Source organism: Haliotis asinina, chromosome 6 (genome assembly GCF_037392515.1).
Source record: "Haliotis asinina isolate JCU_RB_2024 chromosome 6, JCU_Hal_asi_v2, whole genome shotgun sequence".
NCBI classification, from domain to species: domain Eukaryota; kingdom Metazoa; phylum Mollusca; class Gastropoda; order Lepetellida; family Haliotidae; genus Haliotis; species Haliotis asinina.
The window spans coordinates 70,770,669-70,784,900 of record NC_090285.1 but is presented as its reverse complement, the minus strand read 5'-3'; the positions used below and the strand labels follow the sequence as shown (position 1 = coordinate 70,784,900).

The 14,232-nt window shown below is 40.9% G+C and overlaps 1 protein-coding gene across 1 annotated transcript in view; it reads right to left on the bottom strand.

Annotated features, from left to right (window-relative positions):
* Positions 1-5,856: 5,856 nt before the first annotated feature.
* Positions 5,857-14,232, bottom strand: part of LOC137286358 (protein mono-ADP-ribosyltransferase PARP4-like) — a 59,058-nt gene continuing 50,682 nt past the window's right edge. The window contains exons 31-34 of the mRNA XM_067818168.1: positions 12,426-13,475; positions 8,045-9,558; positions 7,581-7,680; positions 5,857-7,041 (exon numbers count right to left, since the gene is read on the bottom strand). Coding sequence (XP_067674269.1) covers positions 6,602-7,041; positions 7,581-7,680; positions 8,045-9,558; positions 12,426-13,475 — 3,104 coding nt within the window. The 3' untranslated portion in view covers positions 5,857-6,601. The remainder of the gene's footprint in view (positions 7,042-7,580; positions 7,681-8,044; positions 9,559-12,425; positions 13,476-14,232) is intronic.

Below are 14,232 nucleotides of genomic sequence, written 5' to 3'. Positions count from 1 at the left end.
GCAGTGGTTGATGTGAACATTAACAGTGAAATGTGTAGCGTCATGGTTGATACAAGGACTTCAGAGAACATTATCAATGAAAAGTTATACAGAAAGATTGGCAGTCCAAGATTATACAGAAATAAAAGTGCAAAGCTTTATCCCTATGGAACAAATCAACCTGTCAGGATTCTAGGACAATGTGACCTGCTAGAGGAAACAAGTGCAATGACACAATTACACAAATTCTGTGTTGCTGAAGGGACACTTGGATCATTGTTAGGAAATGAAACAGCCCAGTCACTAAGACTCATAAAGATCATTAGACAAGTATCCCCAATTACTAAATATCCAGAACTATTCCACTATTCAAACTTCACATAGATCCGACCGTCAAACCCATAGCTCAAACACACATTTACAAGAGAAAGTGGAGAAAGAACTTAACAAGCTTCTTGAGGCTGACATCATTGAGAGGGACAAGCCCCACACCTTTACTTTCCCCCATTGTCACACCCAAGAAGAACGGAACTGATATAAGAATCTGTGTGGACATGAGATCAGCCAACAAAGCAATATAGCAAGAACGACATCAATGTCCAACAATTGGTGAAATTAAAAACGACTTAAATGGTGTTCGGTAAACTTGATCTGCGCTCTGGATATCACCAGTTGCTGCTACATCCTGAATCGCGTCAAATCACAACATTCAGTACGCACATAGCATTATACAGATACAAGAGGCTGAGTTTCGGAGTGTCTTCCGCATCCGAAGTCTTCCAAGAAGAAATCAGAACTGTCATAAGAGACATACTCCAAGAACTGTAGTGATGATATCATAGTGTATGGCAGAACCACTGGAGAACATGACGAAGCACTTGATGCAGTATGTCAAGGACTGAGATACAGCGGGTTAACACTTAACAAGGAAAAGATTTACAAAGACACAATAGAGTTTGTTGGTTTAGTCTTCAGTCAAGAAGGTGTCTCACCTGACCCCAAGACAGTTGATGTCATACAGAATACAGACAAACCAGGAAACGTCAGTGAGGTCAAAAGGTTCCATGGCATGACAAACTACTGTGGAGGATTCATCAAAGATTATGCAACAATATCAGAACTTCGAAGACTCACCAAAAAAGACTGTGAATAGAACTGGAAAGATGAGCAAGACAGTGGATTCCACACTTTGAAGGAAGCTCTGTCTAACAACTGTGTAAACACAGACTTTGATCCAAAGAAAAACATCAAGATCTTTGTGAATGCCAGCCCATATGGTCTAGAAGCCATGTTGACACAAAACAACAAGATCATTTACAGAAGTCAAGTCCAGATACAGCCAGACAGAACGAGATGCCTTAGCAGAAGTCGAGTCCAGAAACAGCCAGACAGAACGAGATGCCTTAGCAGAAGTAGAGTCCAGATACAGCCAGACAGAACCAGAGGCCTTAGCAGAAGTCAAGTCCAGATACAGCCAGACAGAACGAGATGCCTTAGCAGAAGTAGAGTCCAGATACAGCCAGACAGAATGAGAGGCCTCAGCAGAAGTCTAGTCCAGATACAGCCAGACCGAACGAGAGGCCTTAGCAGAAGTCGAGTCCAGATACAGCCAGACAGAACGAGAGACCTTAGCAGTGGTATGGGCCTGTGAACATTTTAACATGTACTTGTGTGGTGCCCCACACTTCACTGTGATAACATCACAAGCCATCAGAACATATTTGGATGAAACCAAACCCACCTCTACGTATTGAACAATGGGGCCTGAGGCTCCAACACTACAAACTGACGATCAAATACAGAGCTGGAAATGACAATCCTGCAGACTACATGTCACGTCATTCTAAGCCTGTTGGAAAACAATCAATGCAGGAAGAAGTTGCAGAGCAGTATGTCAGTTTCATCACTAGAACATCTGCTCCCAAAGCTATGAAACTGGAGGAGATAGTTGATGCAAACCAACGGGATGCAAGAAGTTGTACCCTTTGGAGAAGGCAGCGTTATGGTCTGGGGTGGTATGCTTGGCGACAGGAAAGCAAACCTCATTGTGATTGACGGCAATCTCACCGCACAGAGGTACATCAACCAGGTTCTACAGCCAGAGGTCCTGCCGTTCACCCAGCAGAATCCTAACACCCTCTCCCCACAGGATAATGCTCGACCCCATGTAGTCAGACAGACGTTACAGTTCCTCAACATCAACAACGTTCACGTTTTGCCATGGCCTGTGAGATATGAATCCCATCGAATACCTCTGGGATTACCTCAATTGTCGGATCTGGTTACATCAGCAACAGCCACATACACATCAACAACTTAGTGCTGCTCTAATGGATGAGTGGAGACGTATTCGAGTTCAGGCATGTTTGAATGCCAATGGAGGACACACCAGATACTAATCTAAGATTTCATTAAATTCTGCCTTTTTTAATGTCTCTTTTGTTTACTGTGATTGATCGCAAACTGAACGATTGATACCACTCTTAAACACATGGGTTCAACACTGTCCATGAGCATCATACAAAAAACAGCATTACTTACTCTTCTTGTGAAATGAACAATCTATGTAGCACACACAAATCGGTTCTTCAACTTGACATGGTAGGGAAATTATTTACATATGAAGAGGTGTTATATTTCTTATGGCTTTCAGTTTATATAAGTCCTCAATTTCCTATATGATAGTGTTTAATGTGTTGTGCTAAATGGAATAATATTTAGCATCCAGACAGTTTGTAGTCTGTAAGTTGCATGTTTATTCTACTAAAAGTTGGGAGGCAAAAGGCATTGTAGGGGTCATGTACTCACCGGCCTGTAACAGCGAATGACCGATTAAAATACTCGCCAACCATACAAGACATTTGTTATACATTACAGACTGAATACATCTAATATGGATTATATACATGGAACATGGATTAAATACATCTACTGTCGAACCCCACTTATTCGGACGTATTCGTTTCACTCGAAAATCGTCCGGTCAAACAAGCAAAATGTGAAAATCAATAAATCAACAATCAAAAGTAACAGGAGTCCTCAGAAGATAACATATCCCCCTGGCCCCAACATGTTTGAATGGACAAATCATCTGACAGTTACTTATTATTTTTTTAGATTAAGTTTGAATTATTTCCATGGAATTCATGAAAAATATAAATGCCATATATCTGTAATAAGCAAAAAGTCACCATTTCAAGATCTGTCTTGTATATCTACCAAGTTTAGCAGAAAAATATTGAACGGTTTTAGGGTTCTGCTCCGGAAACAAAACACACCTCTCACTTTTGAGACTAAGTCAAAAACGTTTCCATGGAAACCAAGAAAATAAAAAATCACAAAAACCTGTACATACCAAAAGTCACCACTTTGGGGTCTGCCACATATATCTAACAAGTTTTACTGAAAGATATTAAGAAGTTTTTGAGTTCTGTTCCAGAAACGAAACACACCTCTCACTTTTGAAACTTTTCCATGGAAACCGAGAAAATACTAAATCACAAAAACCTATAAATAGCAAAAGGCACCATGAGAGAAGGTTCTGATTGATATATCTACCAAGTTTTGACGAAAAGTATTCAATGGTTTTGAGTTCTGCTCCGGAAACAAGCCCACCCCACAATTAGACTAACACCAAGATGTTCTATGGAAAAACGAATAAAATATAAATGCCAAAAATCTGTAAATAGCAAAAGGCACAACCATAGGCTGAGATTATTATATACATCAAGTTTCGTCTAAAAATATTGAACGATTTCTGTGTTATGCTCCGGAAACAAAATGATTACGGATGAATGGACAGACGGATGGCGGACAGACATGACGAGGCATCGACTATATCCCCCTACATTACATGCCAGGTGGATAATAACAGTGAGGGAGAAGTGCACTTTAGCGGGTGCACTTTTTCCGATTTTTTCAGATGGATATACTTGCACCAAAGGTAAGCCAACCCTAACCTTTACTCACTGACCCTAAGGATCTAGAAGGGGGGTGCCCAATCATGTAGTGTTTGGAGCTTCAGGTGTTAAGTTGGACGAAAAACGTAAAACGATGACAAAAAGTTTCTATTTTGACCAATTCCATATTCTATTTTTAAGTTTAAATGCCTTAAAAACATGTGAAATCGTAAAAAAAGTAAACTTCCGGACAAGATCACATGACTTAGATCATGTAGCCGGCTATTTTTAACTTGCATTGTGACAGATAGTAGGGGTCGATTTATAAGTGTTATACACAGTACAATTACAGTGTAGTTTACCTTAATTCTACTTAACATGTGTTTTCATTACTGATGAGATGTTCTCACACCCACCAAATCCTAATGAACAACCCGAGTGACAGGTGTCCCTAGTGTTTTGATGGCTTATGAATCAATTCACATCAAATGCCTTCCGATAGATTAAGAATGAAATCACATGCAGTAAATAGTACTGACGTGACACATACACATGCACGTTGCACAGCTCAAGTCCTGCTTTGTACTAGGACGAATGACAGTTTCCAGCTACGCAGCAATTCACCATCTCTACTGAGATGAATTTTGATTGGATTAAACACAAATTCAGAGAACATGTATTTACAAAACCTACATCTATATACATTCTTTATGGATAACAACTTCTTCTAGTGTATATGATTTTCTTTGACAAGGATATATGAATCCATACTGAAACAATGCATCAAGTACACAAAAGAAGTCACAAAAGAATCTTACTTTCTTGTGACTCGCCATACTTCTAAAATGTCCATCAAACAGATCATCTATCTGAACACACAATGAGCCCTCAGTGTATCAGCAAATGAACCAGCCAATCAGGAACCGTCGTTACACTGGAGTGCACACCCACCTGCTGTGACTGGGTTCAGTTTCCCGAGGGGTTCGTTTCGAGGGAAGCAAGCGCAAGTACAAAATATTGCACTTTTGAAATCACGATTATACGCTTATGAATTTGTTTATTTTTTGGGTGTCTTTTACAATCAGCAATGTATATTATATGTCATGAATAAGTGATAATCCTGTTTTAATTATGTTTAATGATTTTTTGGTTGCACGTGACCTATAAGATTGTTAAGTAACTGTTTTATTTCGGAGTCAAAAGTCAAGAATCTTTTTTCGATTGAAATGAATGTTGGATCATGAACCGATTTGGAGTTGTTGAATGCTATTCATCAGTATCATTTTGACCCTAACAGACTGTAAACACCAAAATTTTGGATAAATTATACTCAGGATGGAAAAAATCAAAACACTTGAATTGAATCTTCTACTTATAATTCATTCCATATTCAAAACAGAAATATGTCAGTCAAAGACTAAATAATTTACAATGTCTGTAATCCTAGTAAAGTGAGATAGACACCTCATCAATGCAGCTGTCAGCTGTAAAGAGCTGTTCTAGATCCACCATGGGAGCGGTCTGAAGCTCATGCCACAGAGCAGGAGAAATCTGAATTCTTACTGGCTGCTTTTGCCTTTTCGACAGTTTTCATTAGTTCATCTATGTTCATGAAAGGCCATTCTGATATAAGCTGGCATGTCTTCAGGTTTGTGTGTAATGGTGGGGAGCACTAAAGGCCATTCTGATATAAGCTGGCATGTCTTCAGGTTTGTGCGTAATGGTGGGGAGCACTAAAGGCCATTCCGAAATAAGACAGGACGTCCTCAGATTTGTGTGTAATGGTGGGGAGGACTAAAGGTCATTCTCTTAGGAGCTAGGACATCCTCAGATTCACTCCGAAAAATCAGGGACTGCTTGTAACTCTACACTGAATACAGACACTTACAAATACATAGAAGAAATATACATGACACAAAACTCACAGAAGACCGCCGCCAATCTTACACAATATATCAGAAAGAAGGACAAGCACATCTCTGTGGTAAATATATTTATTCCCTTCTGTTGAACACTTCCCACAGGTCAGGCATAGATAGATCAACAAGGTCTGCTTAATTGTATCAGTGAGAAATATTAGGCAACCTAGTCTCATGTCAAACAAATGGAATGTAATGTACATAGGTACAATGTCTGAAGCCTATTTCTGGTGTCTCTTGCCGTAATATTGCTGAAATATTGCTGAAGGTGGCATAAAACCATACTCACTCACTCACTCACATATAAGAACAGGCAGAATGCTTCTGTTACAGTGAGGGAGTTTAATTTTACGCCGCACTCAGCAATATTGCAGCTGTATGGCAGCAGTCTGTAAATAATCGAGACTGGACCAGACAATCCAGTGATCAACAACATGAGCAGCCATTTGCGCAAGTGGGAACAGATGACATGTGTCAATCAAGTCAACAAACCTGACCACCCGATCCCATTAGTTGCCTCTTACGACAAGCATAGTCGCCTTTTATGGCAAGCATGGGTTGCTGAAGGCCTATTTTACCCCGGGGCCTTCATGGGTCGCTTCTGTTACATATTTTCCATAGACAGAAAAGAGTTTCCAAGAAGACAAAGTCTGATGATGTTGCATCTATCTGTGCATGTGACCAAACAGTATTTCATCATCAACAAACACTAAACACACTTAAGATTAGCTAAATCATTACACATCCATTATGCTACACATAAAATACAGCAAAAATAATAACACCATCTTTCATATTTCAAATCTAACACACTATAGGTTTTGATCTAAGTTTGTTTTTCCTTTCTAAAGTATTTTCAAGTTCTGGGACCAGAAGATGAAAGACTCTTCCCAGAGTCTTTGTCTTCTGACCTTCTCCCAAGTCACCCAACATGTTTGCCGCTGCAGACAGCCAATCATCAGCCAGCTCCAGGGATCTACACACAAGGGGGTGTTTCTCCTCCAGCAAAGTGCAAAACCTGATTCCTTGACGCAATGATAGAAACAGCTCAGCCACATCTATTTTCCTAGAAATGACTTCTAATTCAATTTTGCTACTCAGAATTTTGCCCAATCCTACTTCACCGTCTTTGTGCAAGGTGTCATCTGTCAGGGGAAATAACTCTGGGCAGAAAACCTCCAAGATGACAAGAATAGCCAGCATAGTGGCAACTAGATGTTGGATTTCTTCTGCGACAGATGTTCCTGGAAAACATTTGAGACTGAATTACAGAAAGATTTCTTACTTGGTCATCTAATAATTACCCCAACTTTTAGAAATCACACTGATGAAGATACTGTGAACATACAAAAGCTGAAATTACACCATGAGATATTGTCTACATGCATGTGGGAATGAACTGTATGAGACATTGTCCGCACCTAGCACTGTCTATGATACTTCTTGTGTGGGTTCCAGACAAGAGTGAGTGAGTGAGTGAGTTTGGTTTTACGCCGCTTTTAGCAATATTCCAGCGATATCACGGCGGGGGACACAAGAAAATGGGCCTCACACACTGTACCCATGTGGGGAATCGAACCCGGGTCTTCGGCGTGACGAGCAAACGCTTTAACCACTAGGCTACCCCACCGCCCCGGTTCTAGACAAGAGGTCTACGTCTCTGACATGTATAATTCAGGCTCTCCTCTCAGTCCAAAAACATACAGTGGGAAATAGCAGAGTATTATTGTATTGAGTGTTTGTGTTTACACATTCACTCTTTTCTGTAAAATCAATCCTTTACCTAGAGAGCGGAGCCCAGCCTTCATCAACAGGTCTCTGTAGTCACAGCTCCTGATCCAGAGGGCAATGTCAAGGTCACTGCAGAATCTCCACGACCCATCCTGACAAAACACAGAACACAACCAGAAATATCATACACAACACAGCCAGGAATATCACACACAACACAGCCAGAAACATCACACACAACACAGCCAGGAACATCACACACAACACAGCCAGGAACATCACACACACAGCATTACACTACATAACATCTGCTATATTTGAGATTACTCTTAATCTAGCACTAATTTTGTATTGCTTTTGGATTGAGTCCACTGGTTACTGAAAATAGATTGAAGAGCTACCTTAAGCACTTGAACCTGAGTCAAGTGAAGTTTTTGTTATATCTCTATGATATTCACCAAATGAGTGAGAAGACAGTCTGGACAGAGAAGGACACTTGTTAGTACTCCCACTCACCTGTTGCTGTAGCTGGAGGACCATCTGGATGTTACTTTGAGGTATGGGGTTCCTATAGTGAGCTGCTGCAGCTGCAGCACTTGTCACATAACCTCCAAGTTCTAGTGGTGCTGATCCTCTTGTCACATCCCCTGAAACCATCCCCATGGTACCACCATTCATGAAACCTGATTGGAAGCTGAATCCATAGCCTCCCTGGGTAACTTTATTGCTTGTTGGCTCAGCTAGAGGTTCAGACATCACCTGGTCAGAGCTGGATGCTTCACCTCTCCCATTCATCACCTGTACTTGAGGAAACAATGAAGGAAATATTGGGGTACAAGGGTCTGATCCCTGGAATATTCCACTCTGATTAAGTGCAGCATCTGGTTTCTCTGGTACTTCCACATCTCCAAAAAACTTGGCTGCAGTTACTTCAGTCTCTTGTGACTTCTTGCCTGAGATGAAACCCTGTGTCATCTGACTCCCAGAGTAGGCTCTAGCTAATCCTCCTCCAAATTCTACTCCTTCTCCTCCTCCAAATCCCCTTCTTCCAAATAATCCACCTCCAAATGACAGCGACTGTCCACTAAAGTTAGTCTGATGTGGATGAGATAGTCCTCCAAATCCTCCTCCTCTTCCTCCAAATCCTCCTCTTCCTCCAAATCCTCCTCTTCCTCCAAATCCTCTTCCACCTCCTCCTCCAAATGACACTGGCTCTCCACCAAAGGGCATCTGTTGTGGTGGGAACTTTTGTTGCTGTTGTTGTTGCTCTTGCATTCCAAACAAACCACTCTGATATGTTTGTTGCTTTGTGTAGCTTTGTCCAAACAAGGAACTACTTTCCTCAGAAGAAGGATATGCCTGTTGTTGTTCCTGTTGCATTCCAAATTTACTACTCTGATACAGTTGTTCATCTGCATGCTTGTTTAAAAACAGGGAATTCCATGTGACTGGAGGCTGATGTGCCAGCATCGGGTGTATCTGTGTCGGCTGCTGCAGCTGCTGCTGCTGCATGACAACATCTGATGAAGGAGATGACATGCAGCTCTGTGAATCCTGGAATCCTTGAATCTGCTCCTTGATGTCTGTGTTAAATGACACTTGCTCATTAGAACCAAATCCAGATCCAAAAGATGATTTTTCTGCAGTCGACATATCTACTGCTCCAGATAAGAAAGATGTTAAAACAGGTCTCCTTTCAACTTGTCTGGCAGTTTGGATACTTTGTGTAGCAGAGGACCCCATTCCATAACTACCAAATCTAGATCTAAAAGAGGATGTTTCAGCATGTTTAGACTTCTCTACTGACCCAGATGAGAAAGTCGTTGAAGCAGGTGTCAGGGAGAATGCCATACCAGTTGGAATGACTTCTGCTTGTGGTAGAATGGTTGTGTGTTCTGCAACCAAGACAAGAGAAGGAACAGGAGAAGAAGCGTCCACTTCCATTCCAAGCAGATCTTCTTCTGGCTGGTCTCTTGCTGTGCAGTGAGCTGCGCTCTTGACATCAAACATCCTCTCTTCCTCTTCCATACCTGAAGAAACACAGTCTCCAGGTATTATAAGGCTGTGACGGTTATCCAAACTATTCAAGGAATGTCCTTTACACCATCAGGACGACCGCGATAACAAGGATAATTATCATTGAAACAGATACAGTATTTCCCACAGCAATGTCATGAAAAATATGTAACTATCAACATTGTATGCAATTTACTGTTTTGTTTACTACAATGGCTGCAATAATATATTTTGCCAAGACAGGAGGTCAGTGCTGTATGATGAATTCAGACACAAAATGATACACAATGTTTCAATACTCAGTGACTACAAGAGTCATCAAAAGATGACATATCCCCCTGGCCCCTACGTATTTGAAAGGACAAATCATCTGACAGTCACTTGATGTTTTCTTAGATCAAGTTTGAATCGTTTCCATGGAAGTCATGCAAAATATAAATGCCATATATCTGCAAACAGCAAAAGGCACCACTTCAAGATCTGCCAACATCTGTTGAATGATATGAAATGGTTCTGCTCCAAAAATGAAACAAGCCTCTCACTTTTGAGACTAAGTCAAAAAGTCTCATGGAAACCAAGAAAATAAGAAATCACAAAAACATGAAGATAGCAAAAGGCACCACTTCAGGTTCTGACTGATATATCTACCAAGTTTTGCAGCAAAATATAGAATGTTTCCAGAAACGAAACATACCTCCATTTTGAGACTAAGTCCAAATCGTTTCCATGGAAACCGAGAAACCAAGAAATCACAAAAACCTGTAACTAGCAAAAGACACCATGGCAGCTTCTGATTGGTATATCAACCATGTTTTGCAGAAAAATATTGAACGGTTTTTGAGTTCTGTTCCGGAAATGAAGCACATCCCTTCATTTTGAGCCTAAGTCCGAAACATTTCCATGGAAACCGAGAAAATAATAAATCACAAAACCCCGTAAATAGCAAAAGACACCACTTTGGGGTCTGCCACACATATCTACCAAGTTTTGACGAAAAATATTGAACGGTTTTTGAGTTATGCTCCGGCAACGATGCCCGCCCCACCATTCGACTAACACCAAAATGTTCCATGGAAAAACAAAAAAAATAAAAATGCCCAAACTCTGTACACAGCAAAAGGCATAGGTTGAGATCATTCCATCTATCAAGTTTGGTCTAAAAATATTGAACGGTTTCTGAGTTATGCTCCGGAAACAAAATGATTACGGACGGACGGACGGACGGACGGACGGACGGACGGACGGACGGACGGACGGACGGACGGACGGACGGACGGACAGACTGACGAGGCATTACATGCCGGGGGGATAAAAAGGAAGAACAGTAGGTTGAGATTATTATGTCTATCAAGTTTGGTCTAAAAATAGTGAATGGTTTCTGAGTTATGCTCCGAAAACAAAATGACTATGGACGGCCAGACAGACACACAAAGCCTTGCAAACATCTTTCAAGTTTTCTCAAATAATAAGATCAACAAGAGAGAAAGAACTTATGGAACTATAACCCTCAAGCATCGCAAACATCAATGATCAGAACAGATCAGCGACATGTCACAAGTTTCAAACACCTCAAATACAACCTAACATTCTTTTTTAGATTATGAAACTATCACTATCACTTGTAAACACATTTCAACTGACAGTATATTCCCCTCATAAGAATTAAAGGTACATGTGAAAGATGTTTTTGAAGTACATGTAATAACTAGAAACACTCAAACAACGGTGTGTAGTATTTCAATGGCGAATCAGATCAGATCAGCGACATGTCACATTTTTCAAACACCTCAAATACACCCTAACATTCTTTTTTTGATTTTGAAACTATCACTATTACTTGCAAACACATTTCACCTGATAGTATATTCCCCTCAGGTGGAATTAGAGGTGTATGTGAAAGACATTTTTGAATAAATAACTAGGAATACTCAAACAACGGTGTGTAGTATTTCAATGGCGGATCAGAACAGATTGGCAATTTGTCATATATTTCATGCACCTCAAATACACCCTTACAATTTTTTAAAGTCATAAAACTATCACTATTACTTGCAAATTCCTTTCAACCTAAGACATGTTTCCCTTCTAAAAATTAAACAAACGTGTGAAAGAATTTTTTATCGGCACAATTTAGTCTATCTTCAAGGTGAATCAAGTGAAAGCCAGTGAGTGATAACATAACGAGTTGAAACTTTACAAAAAGTCTACCGTCCTAATACTGACACTAATACCAATTATTTGACTTAAACTGCAGTGACAAAATAGTTTACTTATCTTCTACATGTAGGGTTTCAGTTGTCACGACACTCAGCGAATTTAATCAGCTGTTGAAAACAGACTGGACTCAATATTAAATACTACGCTGCCGCCATATTGGCTACACTGGTTACGTATCGACATTCGGCATACGTTCAGGGGTTTCGAGGAGTTTCTTCTCCCTCTATACACAGTCTCACTGTATCTACAGAGCATCAATGACCCTATCAAACACTGGTATCTACAGTGTATTAATGACCCTACCAAATGCTAGTTTCAACAGTAAATCAAAAGCCATTGTTAAACACAGAGCTTAAGTCCATCACACACTTTAAAGTCGTAGGTTGTTATATACAGGACTTAAAATTAAAATTGTCTTGTGGAAAAGACCACTACAATCGTAGGTTGTTATATACAGGATTTAAGATTAAAATCATCGTGTGGAAAAGACCGCTGGGCCTATATTTTCAAAGCTCTCTTAATGCTAAGACAGTCATAAGTGCAATACATTAACATTAAATTACTTAACATTAACCAGCTCTAAAGAGCTTCGAAAACCTAGGCCCTGGTCTATGCCAAGTTTCCTAAAACTGTTGACAGTGAAAGTCAGATTTTCCAATCTTACCTGCTAAATCTCGATCTCTGCTTCTACTTCTTGCCCTTTTGGCCAATGCATCAGCTCTTGCAGGAGGAGATGTCCTGGAGACATCTGGTGGAGGTGACGGAGGGCAAATCTTGCCAAAAGAAGTCACAGATTTTGTTCTCCGTGATCTTATAAGTTGTTGGTTTGGGGCTAGTCCTGGAGGGGGAGGAGGAGAGGGGGGAGGAGCTAGTCCTGGAGGGGGGGGTGGAGAGGGGGGAGGAGCTAGTCCTGGAGGTGGAGGTGGGGCTGCCTTAAGTCCTGCTGGTGGAGGTGGAAGAGGTGTGGCTTCACGATGGTGGTGAGGGGGAAGGGGAGGGGGAGGGGGAGGAGGAGTTAGTCCTGGATGACCAGTAGGGGGAGGTGAGGCTCTAGTAAGCATATATCGAGCAGGGAGAGGAGCTCCTTTAGCAAGGGAAAACATTTCAGCTTGAAGTTGCGTAGATGAGTAACCTTGCAATTGAGGCCCAACAGCTTTCTTCAACTGTTTGCCAGTACCTATTTGCTGAAGCAGAGAAGCACGACCATGACTTGCAGCATCAACAGAGAATAATGTTCCTCTAGTGCCTTTAGCAAGTAGGGAGTCTTGTCTGGCAGACATCACTGGATGGATGACTGGAGGAGGAGGAGGAATGAATGCTTTGGACTTTTTCTTCTTTTTCGCTGATTGTGCGGCATCATCAATATCCTTTCCTGCAAAACCTGTCTTTAGTGACAGTGTTGGTGGGGAGCCTCCTTCTATTGCTATGTTTGCGGGCACATCCTCGTGTCTGACAGTGACATATTTGGAACTTGTAGGAATGTCATCATCAAACAATCCAAACCCCATGTCTTCATCCTCGGACTCCTCCTCAAACTCATCAACAATCCTTTCAGCTGCCACTGCCTGTTCAAGGCCCCCAGTGTCAGACAATGGAGGAAGAGAACATTTCATACGACTTCTCATCCTTTGTTGAAATTGTGCTGCATGTGGCTTACTTTCCTCGGGAGGCTCTTCCGGCAACAATGCACACTGTAGTGTATCTAGTATCATATCTGAAAGAAAAACACATACTTTACATTAAGATATGAATCACAGTCACATTTCTAAATACACTAATTGTAAGAGATCAGCATATCAAGATTGTTTCCTTAAACAAATTGCGCCACACATTCATGAATGACATTCATGATTTCTGCATGCTAATTTTCACATGAGCAGTCTGTAAAGCTGATGCATATTTAGATACACAGCCATGTTTATCAGAATTGACTTCAGGGAGTGTACATACACAGCCATGTTTATCAGAATTGACTCCAGGGAGTGTACATACACAGCCATGTTTATCAGAATTGACTTCAGGGAGTGTACATACACAGCCATGTTTATCAGAATTGACTCCAAGGAGTGTACATACACAGCCATGTTTATCAGAATTGACTCCAAGGAGTGTACATACACAGCCATGTTTATCAGAATTGACTCCAGGGAGTGTACATACACAGCCATGTTTATAAGAATTGATTCCTCTGCTGTTCTCTCCATAACACTGACAGTCAGTAATGAAACTGGTGTTTGTATCTTTACAAGTGCATGAATTTCTATCTTTGCTTTGTAACCTACTCCATCTATCATAACCAGGCACAAATTTTCTGGGGTCAAAGTACTGATAGTACCGTAACCACAGCCGTGAATCTGGACATGATCGCTGACACGTGACGCCACATTTGTTCACACTGTGAAAGTAGTTCCTAAAATTTGCATTGATATCTGTATATGACCCCAACTGATCCAAAAAAAATCTGTTGGCTT